Below are 13,934 nucleotides of genomic sequence, written 5' to 3'. Positions count from 1 at the left end.
TTTTAAGCTACGTTTGTCATCTTTATTGTTAACGAACAAGTGCTGGAGCTAAACTATTAATTAGTGCTGTTATAGTGCCTACAGGGCTGGCTACCCTGCCCTACCCCCTCCTCCAAAACCCAATATTAAATGGATTAGAAGGCTTAGAATCCTACTCCCAACTCTCATACTGTAACATACCATGACATCACGTGCGCACACGCAGTGATGTCACGTTCGCCATACAGAATCATTGAGTACAATGTTTATGCAGGAATCGTAAGCGCATCTCGGAGAGCGCTGTGATTAGCCTGTCATCCTGGATGCACGCCTTCAGCATGACGTTACCTGAGGACAAGTTTGTGGCTGTGCTATGGGAGACTCGGCGCTGAAGAAAAGGTGAGTAATTTGTTCATTTATTTTTCTTTCTTGTTTAAAAAAAAAAAAAAAAAAAAAAAAAGTTTAAACAGTTGGTAGGGACCTAATTGACATGGGGGTACAGGACAGGTATGTATTCCTAAAGCTACAGTGTTCCTTTAACCTGTTACAAAATGCAAATTTATATAACATTTTTATATACTGACCTCTTAATAACATCTCGGGTAAATAATATTACACAGGTATTTCCTTATAACAAACTTTGAATTGCAACCTAGATTTAGCAGTGCCTATTGATTTTGTCTACTGGTATTTGTCCCTGGCACTTAATAAATATTTTTATCTTGCAGATGATGTGCATAAAACCCCAGGGGAAGCTTTGTCGCTCAATATGGAAAGGTTTGGTCTTGGGGACTCTCCTCACCAGTTTTTTGATCCTGTTGTATTCATACACTATGCCACCATTAACCCTCAGTAGCACAGGGTGAGTCCCCTTTGATCAATACAAGATAATACTATAATGCATTCAATTATGTTTTCTGCTCAACTATGTGCATGGTACACTTAATAATCTTTACAGGATGTCTTCTCACTGGATGGAAGGAAATACTTTGTGCAAGTGTGAGGCTGTCTCCTGGATTAACAAATATGAGTATGCAAACAGACAAAGTTACATGAGTCACACACTCGAACAATAGATAGCAGACATTCTTTTTCCCACCGTGTTATTCATATTGATGCAGTTTGATTTTTAATCTATGATATATTAAGATGGTCAGATATCTTCTAAATGGAAAATTTTCTGAGATTATCATTGTCTTTAATTTGTCACAAAATATTTAAATCCACTTTTCATGATTGCATTAAAATAATACATAGCCAGTGTACGAAAAATCTAGAACAAAATTTCCCAATAGAGAAGCAGCTCCCTAATTTGATATCCTTAAATATGGCAATCCAATATATGGGTAGTAAATTACGAAGCTATCTGCCAAACAGCTGGAAAGTCAAAACTAAGAAAAGCCGCTTTTCTTGCCATATTTAAAGTGTTACTCCAACCATCATAACCACGAAACCCTGCTGTAATGGTTATGATGGTAGGAGTACCCTGACTCTGTTCCCTAGTAATGGGACGAACTGTTTTACGTTTTGCCCTTTTACCTGGGTTTATCCAAGTACAGAGGGTCCTCTCCTGCTCACTTTGATGACATCTGGCTTCTGCAGCTCATTGGCTCAGAGTGCCAGCTGAATTCTCTCAGCCAATGAATAAAATTATTTACTAAACAGCTCCCTAAGTTGATATTCTTAACCCCTTAAGGACACATGACATGTGTGACATGTCATGATTCCCTTCTATTCCAGAAGTTTGGTCCTTAAGCGGTTAAATGTGGCAATCACATATAAGGATAGCAAATTAGGGAGCCATCTGTTTAACAGCTGAAATATCAAAATTAGAAAGGGGCTATTCTTAATTTGTCTCGTTCAGCTGTTTAAAGATACCAAATTAGGGAGCTATCTACGTAGCATACACACATACATATTCTGACATACAGGAACACAAACACGATTTGTATTTATTTACTTTCAAGAGATCCTCCCTACTTTTCTCTGGGAGGGTTCAGTGGATCCTTTTCCTTCGGTCAAGTGGGTCTCCTGTTATCACTGTGGTCTTCCTGCAGAGCACCCATCTGTGCCTTGTAGCAATGGGAAGGGGCAGCAGCTGGTATCACTACAGTGCACATAAAGCAAATGTGCAGGAAAAGCACAATGAATAGGCACCTGCAGTGCTGGTAGGCAGTGTAGGGCTTTCCACAATGTGTAGGGCTTTTGGCTCCATTATGCCCATTATTTTATCATGTAGTGAAGACATTGTAATCCAGGCACTCGGGGTCTTTTTCAAACAGCAGTTTTATTGTAGAAACTCGGCAAACACCGCAACATTTTGATCCACACTCAGATCTTTGTCAAGCTAACACCATAGTGTACAACCCCTCATTATTTATAGGGTATACAATTTGTTAAATTTGTGGACTTTATGAATGTTGTATGGCTGGACTTATATGCATGCAAGGTTATCTATATTATATAAATAAATGTAATATGTTGTAGAGTTATTTTGCATTTTATTATATTGAGGGGTTGTACACTCTGGTGTTAGCTTGACAAATTTCCGAGTGTGGATCAAAACGTTGCTGTGCTTTTGAAAGCCTGGGACAGACACAACTATTCAAACCCCCCAACCTTGAAAAATACTTATACATTCTTTATGCTGTGTACAAATGTTGCATTTTTCCAAGTATTTACCATATACTATAGTGAAATGTATGGTGTAATAAACAGGTTTAAGGAAATTAATTACAAGTATATTCAGCCTATAGACGTTTCTAATTGGTTATTTCAAAACTTGGAAACGTAAAAAGACTCTTCAATTAGAATCACAGATTTGTATTTCAAATTATTTTTAATATGAGTGTGCTGTTGTTACTCATGCACATTTGCTGAATCCCAGAGCTCCTCCGTTTCTTAGCATAAATTGTTAACCCTCCTTAACTTGATATAGTGAATCATGCCCGAAGGGCCACGTTTTCAAAGAAAAACTGGAACCCACGTGTTGTAGTCGCATTTTTACATGAACCATATACCAGCACATATTTATAAATGAAACATATTCCAGCACACAGGCTGTAATTTATTTATATATATATATATAAAATTAGTAAACATTTAAAATCCAATATAGTAATGTTGGAGCATATGACATACATCCTACATGTACAGGTCAAATATTTTTTCTCAGATGGAAAGTTTCAAATATTAATGTGTGATGAGAACTCCTGAGTTGCAGCTAATAAAATGTTTAATGCTCCCTTTCTCTTAGGAATCCTGTCTTCGATTGTTTTTCTTCTTCTATTCAGGAATCCTCAAACCCTGCAAAAAACTCCAGCTTATTGTTTACGCAAAGCTGTCGTCCTCGGCAGAATCTTATGTTCCTAAAAACCCATAAGACTGGAAGCAGCACCATCCTAAATATTTTGTTTCGGTATGGACAGAAACATCACCTCCGATTTGCCTTTCCACGTGGTCGCAATGATTTTGAGTATCCAAGCTACTTTCAGCGTTCACAAGTAGAAGGTTACCGTCCTGATATCTGCTACAACATTATCTGTAACCACATGCGTTACCAGCATTCAGAAATAAGACCTCTTCTCCCTCAAGATGCTGTGTTTGTCACTGTTCTCCGTGACCCTGCACTTCTCTTCGAATCCTCTTTTCAGTACTTTGCCAGAGTGGTACCGCTTACATGGACAATTCCAGGCTCAGGGAGTAAGCAAAAGATGGACACATTTCTCCAGAGCCCATTGAGCTATTATGACTCAAGTGGTTATAATGCCCATTATCTTCACAATTTGATGATGTTTGACCTGGGTTATGACAATGAATTAGATGCCAAAAACCCCAAAGTGAAACTGATCTTAAAGGAACTGGATGAACGTTTTCACTTAGTAATGTTGATGGAGTATTTTGATGAGTCTTTGCTGCTTTTAAAAGACTTGCTGTGTTGGGAGATGGAAGATGTATTTTATTTTAAGCTTAATGCTCGCAAGAACACATATGGCTCCAGGCTGGGTCCTGAGATGCATCTGATGGCACAGAACTGGAATGCTCTAGATACTCTCATTTACAACCACTTTAACTCCACATTTTGGAAGAAGGTGGAGGAGTATGGGGTTGAGAGGATGAAACAAGATGTGTTACATCTGCAGAGGAAAAATGAGTTGCTGATACAAGAATGTATTGCAGGAGGGGGTCCAGTGGATGCCAATAAAATTAAAGAATCTGGGCTCCAGCCTTGGCAGCCAATAGGTGAAAATGTAATTCTTGGTTATAACCTGAAAAAGAACATTTCGAAACAGCACAGGCAATTGTGCAGGAATATGCTAACTCCCGAAATACAGTACATGAGTCAACTGGGAGCGGACCTGTGGTTAACACAACTCTGGGCCAGCATCAGGGCATTTTTCAAATGGTGACCTTATAAAAGGTGGTTATGGTTTACAAAGAATATTGGACTGACTTGTGCAAGTAGTAAAATATTGAATAAGGTATTAGAATTGGATGATTGCCTCGGTATCTTAAATAGCTGTTATAGCAGAGGTGGAGAAAAAAGTAATGAGAAGGGGAGAAGAAAGATTATAGGAACCAATGAAAAAAAATACTGACTGTTGTGGGGATATTTATGGGATAATAATAGTAAACAGTTGAGAATTGCCCACTATTTCAATTCTCAGATCCCAAAGATCGTTATCGTGTAAGTGAAATGTATTCCATATAAATAAAATCACAATTTGTTATAAAAATAGATACAATTTATTGTGACAATTTAAATAATAATAATAATAATAAGTAACATGCGTGACAATAATCAATGAATATTTAGTATAACATAGTATGCAATACAATGGCAATACATTTCACTGGCTAACACAGCCAATTGTCAAGAAAGAAAGTGAAAGTTTCACACAGAGAAAGCTTCCAGCGAATAGCCATAAAAACTTTAGCTGACAGTTAGAATAATCCTTTCAATGCTGGCTAGACCTCCTAAGTATTAAGACCTATTCTCATGTAATTTTAAATAAAATAACATTTAAACCAGCTCATTAGTCATTTCCTGGAACCATCCAATAAGAGTAATCTACCATGTTCTATAAGCATAATTTTAACTTGCCTAAAGAGATATTTTATCTTATTTTAGAGCAAATCAATACACCTGGATAAATATCGAAATCTGATCGTGATTTATCCAGTCATATGTCATGCTATTAGAAAATTTTAATTAATTTATATTCATTAAATGAATCCAGCATATTTACCAGTTGAGTAGATATTTTCATCAGATTAGTAGGTATTCTCAGGAATTTGAATGTCATGGGTCTCTTTCTCTGTCTCCTGACTTAGCCTGCTTCCAACTCTTTGCCCCCGACTGCTTTCTCTCTTGCTTCCTTACTTTGCTTTGCTTTCTCTGCATTCTCTGCATTCCTTAGCTCTGGCAAAGTGGTTAGTTTTACAGAAAGGATAGAAGTTTTGTGTCTCTTTGTTAACTTGAAAATAACAAAATGGAGTCTGGTCTGTTCAGATTGACTCTGACAATATACATTTTAATTTCTATCATAGCACAAAATGTCTGCCGATATAAATACCCTGACACTGTGAAGTAAAAACTGACTTTTTAAAAATAATTTTAAAAAACGTATTTAAGAGAGTTTGGCAGTCCATGCTAACCGATTCCCTTAACAGTATGCAACAGGTTCTCTTTACGTGAAAGGATTTTTTCCTGAAGCTATGCTTTTCCCTATATATTGACATATCCTCCTTCAATCTCTAAGGACATCTGGATTAATGTAAAGCACTTCTGAATTTACGTATTTACGTATTATTTACAAGTCTCCCGGCCCATAGTTGGCAATATTTTACAAACATCTTAGAACAGCTTTGTCATAACCCCGTATTTATTTTACACTTTCTCCTCTATATTAAACAAACTCTCCCAGCGTAAATTTTATTTTAGCCTCTGTCAGTGCCTTTTTAGTAGTTCTATCTCCCACCAGATCTCTTTTCAAATAGCCCTCATCTTCAATGTTGTAGGTGTGCACTGTAAATCCCACACATGCCTAGATCAGATGGCCTCAGACCATTAGGTAAATGGCACAAGAATTACATGTGAGCAAAAATTTTGGACAAAAAGTAGGCTACATGAGATTTGAAGTGGGGTGAGAATTATAAAGAAAAAAAAACACTTGACAATGAAAGCAGTGCTTGAACTCAGCTCTATCCATTATTAAGTTTTGTCAGGTGATGGGCTATATATAAGCAAATAAGAAACCTCAAAGAAAAAGGAAAACCAGAATATGAAAGAGTGAAGCATACTGTTGTGCATGTAACGTGACAGTCAATATAAAGATTCCAAGCACCATATCCGGTTTATAGATCAGAAGTGCCCTGCCCCCACCTATCTTCATCCCATTGTAAGAAGTCAAACTGTTTTTGAATAGTCTGACTTCTTACCCGAGGTCCCCTAAGCACTTCTCCCAGCCTTCTCTGGAGAGACAGAAAGTCCTAAGCAGGAACGTCTGTTAGCTCACACTTGTTCAAGCATCGCAGTGAAGGGCTTAAAGCATTAACTGGTTGCTTTCAGTCAGGGAGCTAACGGAAGCTCCTGTTTAGGATCTTCAAGCTCTCCAGCATTAGTAGTGGAGGTTAAGAGTGATACCTGGTCAAGACATTCAAAGAGGGTTTGATTACGTGCAGTGTGTTGGGTTGCCAAGCCAATTCAGGATCTGTAATCACTACAGTGAGCTACAGTAGCTATGGTGCTTGCAATGTTCAGTTAAGTAACTGCACAATCATCTCATGTATGTTTGAGGCCAGTATGAGATCTCTATGCAAGTGTGATATTGCTTATCATAACATTACATGGGGATGCAAATAATTAATTTAATGCATGAGATGCCCCTTCAACAAACATATTTTACACACCACATTTTTCCTTCTACTTAAAGATAAGGAGTGATGGCGGTTTTAGTTACCAATGACTGTAAGCTTGCAGTCACGGTCGTCTGTTTCTTTTCAACCAGTATAAACAGAGGACCATGTAGGGATGTGGATTTCCTATAGTCTGACGCCCAGGACATGTCGTTAGGTACATCGGGCAGGCAGTTTATTTTTCAAGCAACAGGACTACTAGAGAGGAGAGTGTCAGGGCAGGGAGCATGTGGTCTGCACCTCTAGCAGGTGCCGGAGGGGTAAACCACATAATCCCCCACAGTGCTAGTGCATCCAGTTCACCTACTAGGCAGACAAGAGTATGGCCGTGACACTGGACTACCATTGGGATTTAACTCCAAATGCACTGCCATTGAGCTTTAACCCACACTGGACTAGCATGATTTTAACCCCGACTCATACCCACCATCCCTGAAAGGTAAACAGAAGGGGGTAAAAATATAGAGCACCATTACACACAATATAGAGTCAGCATATGCACATTATATACATTACACAAACCACGCACATATACTGAACATAGCTAACATATCCACACACATTATACACAGCCATGCCTCCCAATAGTCCTGCTTTTGGAGGGACAATTACGATTTCGGTGTTTTGTCCAACTTTAGTTCTCTGTTGTCTTACATGTGGAGACACCAAGGAACTGTCCCTTTGCAGTACAGACTGATCCCATCATTAGATGCTCTTGCGTTATGAAGGTACTAGGACCATGCTGGGAGCACTTCACCAGTGTTCAACGCATGGTAATCAAAGCTGAGGGCTGGCCAGGCCTCTCAGTGGGTAAACAACCCCTTATAGGCATTGCTAGTGATACAATTGGCATCACTGGCAATGCCCCCTTAGGGCCTAGACAACCCTGTCCCGGTTGCCCTGTCCCAATTATTGAGAGGTATGCACACAGCTAGGTCACACAGACATAACACACACAACCAGTACACACCACAGACAAATGCTACACGTAGCCAGCATAAAAAACAAACATTACACACTAATAGCGCTAACATCGGACTATGGGGGAGAACAGAGCATGGGATTGGGAGGGGGTCAGAAGATGAGACACTATACCCAGAGTTGTAGGCAGGGGCCCTAATCATTCTAACTAAATTTGTAAATATGGGCAAGTAGCTTGTCATAAGGGGCAAATAGATTGGTCTACAGCTTTTATCCCTTAGACAAGCAGATTTTTCAAAAAAATTGCTAAAACCTTGATATTGTATGCCTGTATTCCCCGAGTGGTGCAGTATATGTTACCACTATATGAATACTATACAATAAAAATAAAGAAGCCTGAGCATTTTTCTACAAAACATATTCGACAAAAATAATTATACAAACTGTGTACCTCCTGCAAAGATGAAATCAGTGCAGAATTTAGCCTGAAAAGCCGCAGGTGGTGGCTAGGGTAGAGTTCTTATGAGTACAAATATGACTTTTCACTCAGCCCTATAAAAATTAACAAAGGAGACAATGTGGCTGATTTTTGCAATTCACATACCTGAACTTTTACTCACTTGAAGTTGAATGTCCTCCTGGGCAGCTTATAGTGTTATCACCATGTCAGAGCTATTTGCATTGCTATTTGAATATACCACCTTGTCAAGATTTTAGTGTAAAGTTCCAAGAGAAGAATAAATCTCTGAGTATGTTGTTTATCTTTCCATTTTTATTTTTCACTATCAGGGGTGTATGCCTATGAAATGAGACATCTGAAAGAGATAGGTGACAGATCCAATCAGTCTATCCTTTCTTTGTTCACCTCTTTGCAGATTTGAAGATGGAAGTTTGCTTTGATGCACTATAGGAAACTATTGCTTCCAGAGGAACGATAAGGTTTCAATTTATTGTGTCCCTCTTTTTGGTGGTCTAGTATAAAGGAGGTAGCACATTTTCTGGCATATTATAACAAAGAATGAGGTTACTGTGAAATGTTAGCATAGTCATATAATTGTACAAAAAAATAATACATATAGGAGGGCACAAAAAAAAAAACCACATTGTCACAATTCATAAAATGTAAATTTGATTAGTTCGACCTACAGCAGAAGTGAAGCACAAATTTGGTTGAGTGTCTGTTAAAATCAGACAAATCTCCATTTACCTATTTAGAAATAGCCGAGTTGCAACTGAATTAGTTTGTCAGCTTATACAGTTCCCCTGATACAGACCAGGGAAACTGAATTCCGAACTCTGTGTTATTAACCCTAATTCACACTATATTACAGGGAAATTGCATGCAGAACTAAAAGAGAGAATGCAAGCACTGGTCAGGCATTCAATGTTTACATGGTGTGTTCAATAAAAACATGGCAACATTTCATTCTTTGTGTGTTATTAGTTTAAGCAGACTGTGATTGTTTATTGTTGTGAGTTAGATGATGATCAGATCACATTTTATGACCAATTTGTGCAGAAATCCATATCATTCCAAAGGGCTCACATACTTTTTCTTGCAACTGTATGTAAATCGATTGCTATTTATTACATATGTGGACAGTTCCCTGGTGTCCCCAAACGTGGGACAACAGGGAACTAAGGTGGGACAGGACCTAAAAACAGGAGTAACCCGCCAAACGCTGGAGAGGTGGGAGGCTTGTTGATGATGTAACAATTCCCTGAAGAATGTTATTTGTATCGCAAAATGACTGATCAAACATCTTTTGATCTCTAAAGTAGATGGGCGTGCATTTGTGTGCTGAAAAGTTTCTCAACTCTCCGTCTTTTCATCTACAGAAAAAAAGTACAAAATTAACACATGAAGTAATGCACTCCCAAGTTGCACAATGCACTCAAATCAATTGCAAAATAAACATCCCAAGTCACATTGAGCTTGTTCTATTTAACTCCTTAAGGACTGAGCCAAATGTACACGTTGTGATCAAAACAAAACGAAAACAAAACCTGGCATTTGCGCTATATGTCTGTCCAACCGTAAATCACCTCTTTCATATTATGTGCACCCACACTTATTATATATCATGGCTTGTTATTATATAACATGGCTTTCATTTAACATCAAATATTTAGCTATGAAACATAATTTTATATGAATAAAATATAAATAGGAGAAAATAAGAATTATTTTTTTTAGTTCTACGTGACATTTTTTTTTTTTTTAAATTCTTTATTTTCTTTGTGCAAGGAATAACATAGCATTTATCGGTGCCACAACAGCATTTTTAAAGGCATATACAAAGTAGTTTTACATTTATGGCATGAGGGTTTCTGCACTTTTTTTGAGAATATGATAATAATAGCAGAATCAAGCTGGGTGCAAGCTGGTTAGCAATAGTGAATATGTCAGTTGTTTAGTTACAGTAGCTTAAGTTTAATAGATGTGTTGAATGTCGTCGCTTTAACCTCGGGCTCTACGTGACATTTTAAATGTGAATGTCATAATACTGTTTGCTTTTACTTCAATAAAATACACATACTTGTATTCAGTGATGTCTCACGTGTAAAACAATACCCCCTATGTACAGGTTTTATGGTGTTTTGGAAAATTACAGGGTCAAATATAGCATGTTACATTTTTCATTTTTTTCACATTGAAATTCGCCAGATTGGTTACGTTGCCTTTGAGACCATATGGTAGCCCAGGAATGAGAATTATTTATGCCATGATGGCATACCATTTGCAATAGTAGACAACTGTAGCAGATAGCAGATTTCTACCTATCTTCTACGAACTGGTACTGAAGGACTTTAGATCCTTAGTCACCAGTCTAAATGTTAAACAAAGAAATCGAAGGTTAGAATATAACCTCACGAATTTGGAAATGGCAGCACTGAAAGACCTTAAGAAAGATCATAACATCGTTATCAAGGGGGCGGATAAGGGAGGAGGGATTGTCCTACTTGATAGGGAGGATTACCTCAAGGAAGCACATCGGATCCTGGAAGATGTGAACTATTATAAAACTCTCACATTTAATCCCACAACTCAATTCACCAGGGATCTCTTACAGCACCCTTGTCGAAATGGGTAGACATTCATCTTCAGAAAATTATGATTAACCTTCCCTCATATATCAAGGACACGGGACACGTACTATCATTGATGCAAGAGATTACTTGGCAGGATAATTATTGTTGGTTGACTGTGGATGTGGCAGCCCTTTATTCAAACATTGACCACAATTTGGGCTTGAAAGCCATTCAACACTTTCTCTTGGAAGATCCCCTCCTCCCTCCTTGCCAAGTGGAAGCAATTCTGGAAAGCATATCTTTTATTTTAACCCATAATTATTTTTGTTTCAATGGGCAATTTTACCTACAAGTAAAAGGTACAGCAATGGGGGCCAGTTTTGCCCCATCATATGCAAATATCTTTATGGGCCTTTGGGAATCCACTCATGTACTAAACCATCCTGTATGGAGAGAACATCTTATATTTTATAAAAGATTCATCGACGACATCTTGATTATTTGGAAAGGTGATCTTGATGATACTGACAACTTTGTCCAATATCTCAACAACAACGAATGGGGACTATCTTTTACAAGTAATAAAAATAAGACAACTATTGAGTTCCTGGATTTGGTTTTATGGGGGAAACCTGGACATGTTCTTACCAAAACCTTTAAGAAACCGGTGGACGTCAATGGCTTTCTACATTCAACGAGTGGTCATCATCCAACGTGGATCAGTAACATCCCGTTTGGCCAGTTCATTAGATTACGTCGCAATTGTTCTCTTCTAGAGGACTTTGAGGAAGAGTCTTTGGAACTATGTCAACTCTTCTTGGATAAAGATTACGATCCGAGCATCATCTATCAGGCATACCAAAAGGCTAGAAACATCCCTAGAAGCTCACTCATAGATCCCTATATTGATCAAGAGTCTTCAGTTACACCATCTCTGTTATCGGTCAAACATAGGGAAGTGTTATCCCTTTTGGAAAATTCAACTCCTAAAAGAAGACCTAATTCCCGGAACAAATTCAATATCAGCACCAGGGATGTTTCTCTCAATAAAGGTCCCATATTCACCACTACTTTTAATAGGGCATATGACCAGATTATCTCTATTTTATGCAAACATTGGTCCATTTTATTATTGGATCCTTGGTTGAAATTCAGTATTGCTGGGTCACCCAGAATAACCTTCAAGAAAAATAGAAATTTGAAGAATCTGTTGGCTCCATCTAAACTTGCCTTAGTAGAATCCCATAACACATTGGTACTCTCTGGTGTAGGGAACTTCAAATGTGGCTCGACGCGATGTTTGACATGCCAGTACATATGCCATGGAAGTTCTGATTTTTTTGTCTTCCTGGAATAATGAGATCTTCCAAGTCGCTTCAAGGATTACCTGTAACACCCCATACGTCGTCTATTTACTGAAGTGTTCATGTGGACTACTTTATGTTGGCCAGACCTCTAGGTCATTGAAAACCAGGTTTAGAGAACACAGACTAGCGATTATCAACCAGGATAGGAAATCCCCGGTAGCTAGACATTTCCAGATAGCCCATGAGAGTAACCCTTTATATATATCAGTTATGGGTATTGAACACATCTCAGAGAAGACTTTCAATAGAAAAGCAGCCCTTATTGTAGCTGAGACTAGGTGGATTTTCCGACTAAATACACTTAACCCTTATGGGTTGAATGAGGAATTGGAGCATATTACCTAAATTTCCCCCCCTTGCTTTGTTTATTTCAAGCTTTATTCGTTCATGGTTTTGTTTTAGTAGTGGGAAGTGTATCATAAGGGATATGAGGGTTAATTAATATATTTCCAGCCATATGACCCTATCCCTCTCGGCTCTGTTTAATTATAACCTGTTCATTTGGACAATTCACCCATTGTTCAATTTATATGATTGTACGATATGAAATTTCCCTAAAAAAGTTTTTTCATATGCTACATATTGATCATATACAAGATGTATGTGTTTCCTTGTGTTTCTTTATTTATGCAATTTTTAGTGATTGGGATCATTATTATGAATTTTTCTATTATTTTTATTTGCTGCACTTATATCTGTTTTATATATTACTTTAGAAGCTTTTGAGAGGTTCTAATCAATAAAGTATAAGTAATGAAGTTCTTTATTCACACACAAAAATCCTCTGTGTTTTGGTTGATGTGAAAGGATATATACATGTATGTATTTATGTATATACATGTGTGTATACATATAGAAACATAGAGAACCATAGCATATAAGTATTCTTAAAATATGAAAAAGATAATAGACACATGTAAAAAGTGGCTTTGTTGCATGCAGCCTTGATTTCACATGTTTTACCTGTCAATATTATCATTAAATAGAGAGTGATATCACTTATTAGCTGATGATTATTAATACCATATTTTGCATTACAAGATTCTTTATGATTTACAATTACTATTATTTTGATGTTTATATTGCAGTTTGTGTTTATTTTATTTTTTAAAATGCACACCTTAGGCGATCCGCCCTCTATCAATTTACTTTTAATCTTCATTATTTCTTAATTGAATGACCACTCCTTTAGATGCAGGGTATATAAACCCAGTTTGTGGACAGCAGATCTTTGTCTTGAGAAAGTCCTCCAAAGGGGACGAAACGCGTAGACGATCTGTTTTCCGTCTCCTCTGTTTTCCACCCGGCTTTATTTACGGTCCAGGAGGGATTTTCGGCAGCTGTTGAATTCGGACCTACACATCCTATCTCGTGGTAGGGAGTTGGCGTGCTCCTCTTACCTTACACGAAGGTCGGGTGAATAGGGTAAGTTGCTCTGACTTACTCCCTAGGTTTGCAACTTTGGGAGATTATTCACAGCGGCACCCTCTACCTTTACCTAGTTGTTTGGCGGGTTTAAGAGCTCCCTCCCCCAGGAACGATATATGTGTTTGGGGGCTGATATTCATTTTTTGATGTTCTACATTTTTTAATTTTGATGTGCACAGTCCTTTGGTTTTTATTTTTATTTTTGATACACTATCAATATTAGTGTTGGGGGCCCCACACTGTGTATCTTTGAACTTTGGCCTGGACATATATTTTTGTGGCAACATT

The 13,934-nt window shown here is 37.8% G+C and overlaps 1 protein-coding gene across 2 annotated transcripts in view; it reads left to right on the top strand.

Annotated features, from left to right (window-relative positions):
* The window catches only part of GAL3ST1 (galactose-3-O-sulfotransferase 1), a 48,230-nt gene extending 43,667 nt beyond the window's left edge, over positions 1-4,563 (top strand). For both annotated transcript variants that reach the window (XM_063454770.1, XM_063454771.1), the window contains exons 3-4: positions 708-841; positions 3,236-4,563. In XM_063454770.1, the coding sequence (XP_063310840.1) occupies positions 708-841; positions 3,236-4,388 (1,287 nt within the window). In that variant the 3' untranslated portion in view covers positions 4,389-4,563. The remainder of the gene's footprint in view (positions 1-707; positions 842-3,235) is intronic.
* Positions 4,564-13,934: the final 9,371 nt, after the last annotated feature.

Source organism: Pelobates fuscus, chromosome 5, assembly GCF_036172605.1.
Source record: "Pelobates fuscus isolate aPelFus1 chromosome 5, aPelFus1.pri, whole genome shotgun sequence".
Lineage (NCBI taxonomy): Eukaryota > Metazoa > Chordata > Amphibia > Anura > Pelobatidae > Pelobates > Pelobates fuscus.
This window is presented reverse-complemented; position numbering and strand designations above follow the sequence as displayed.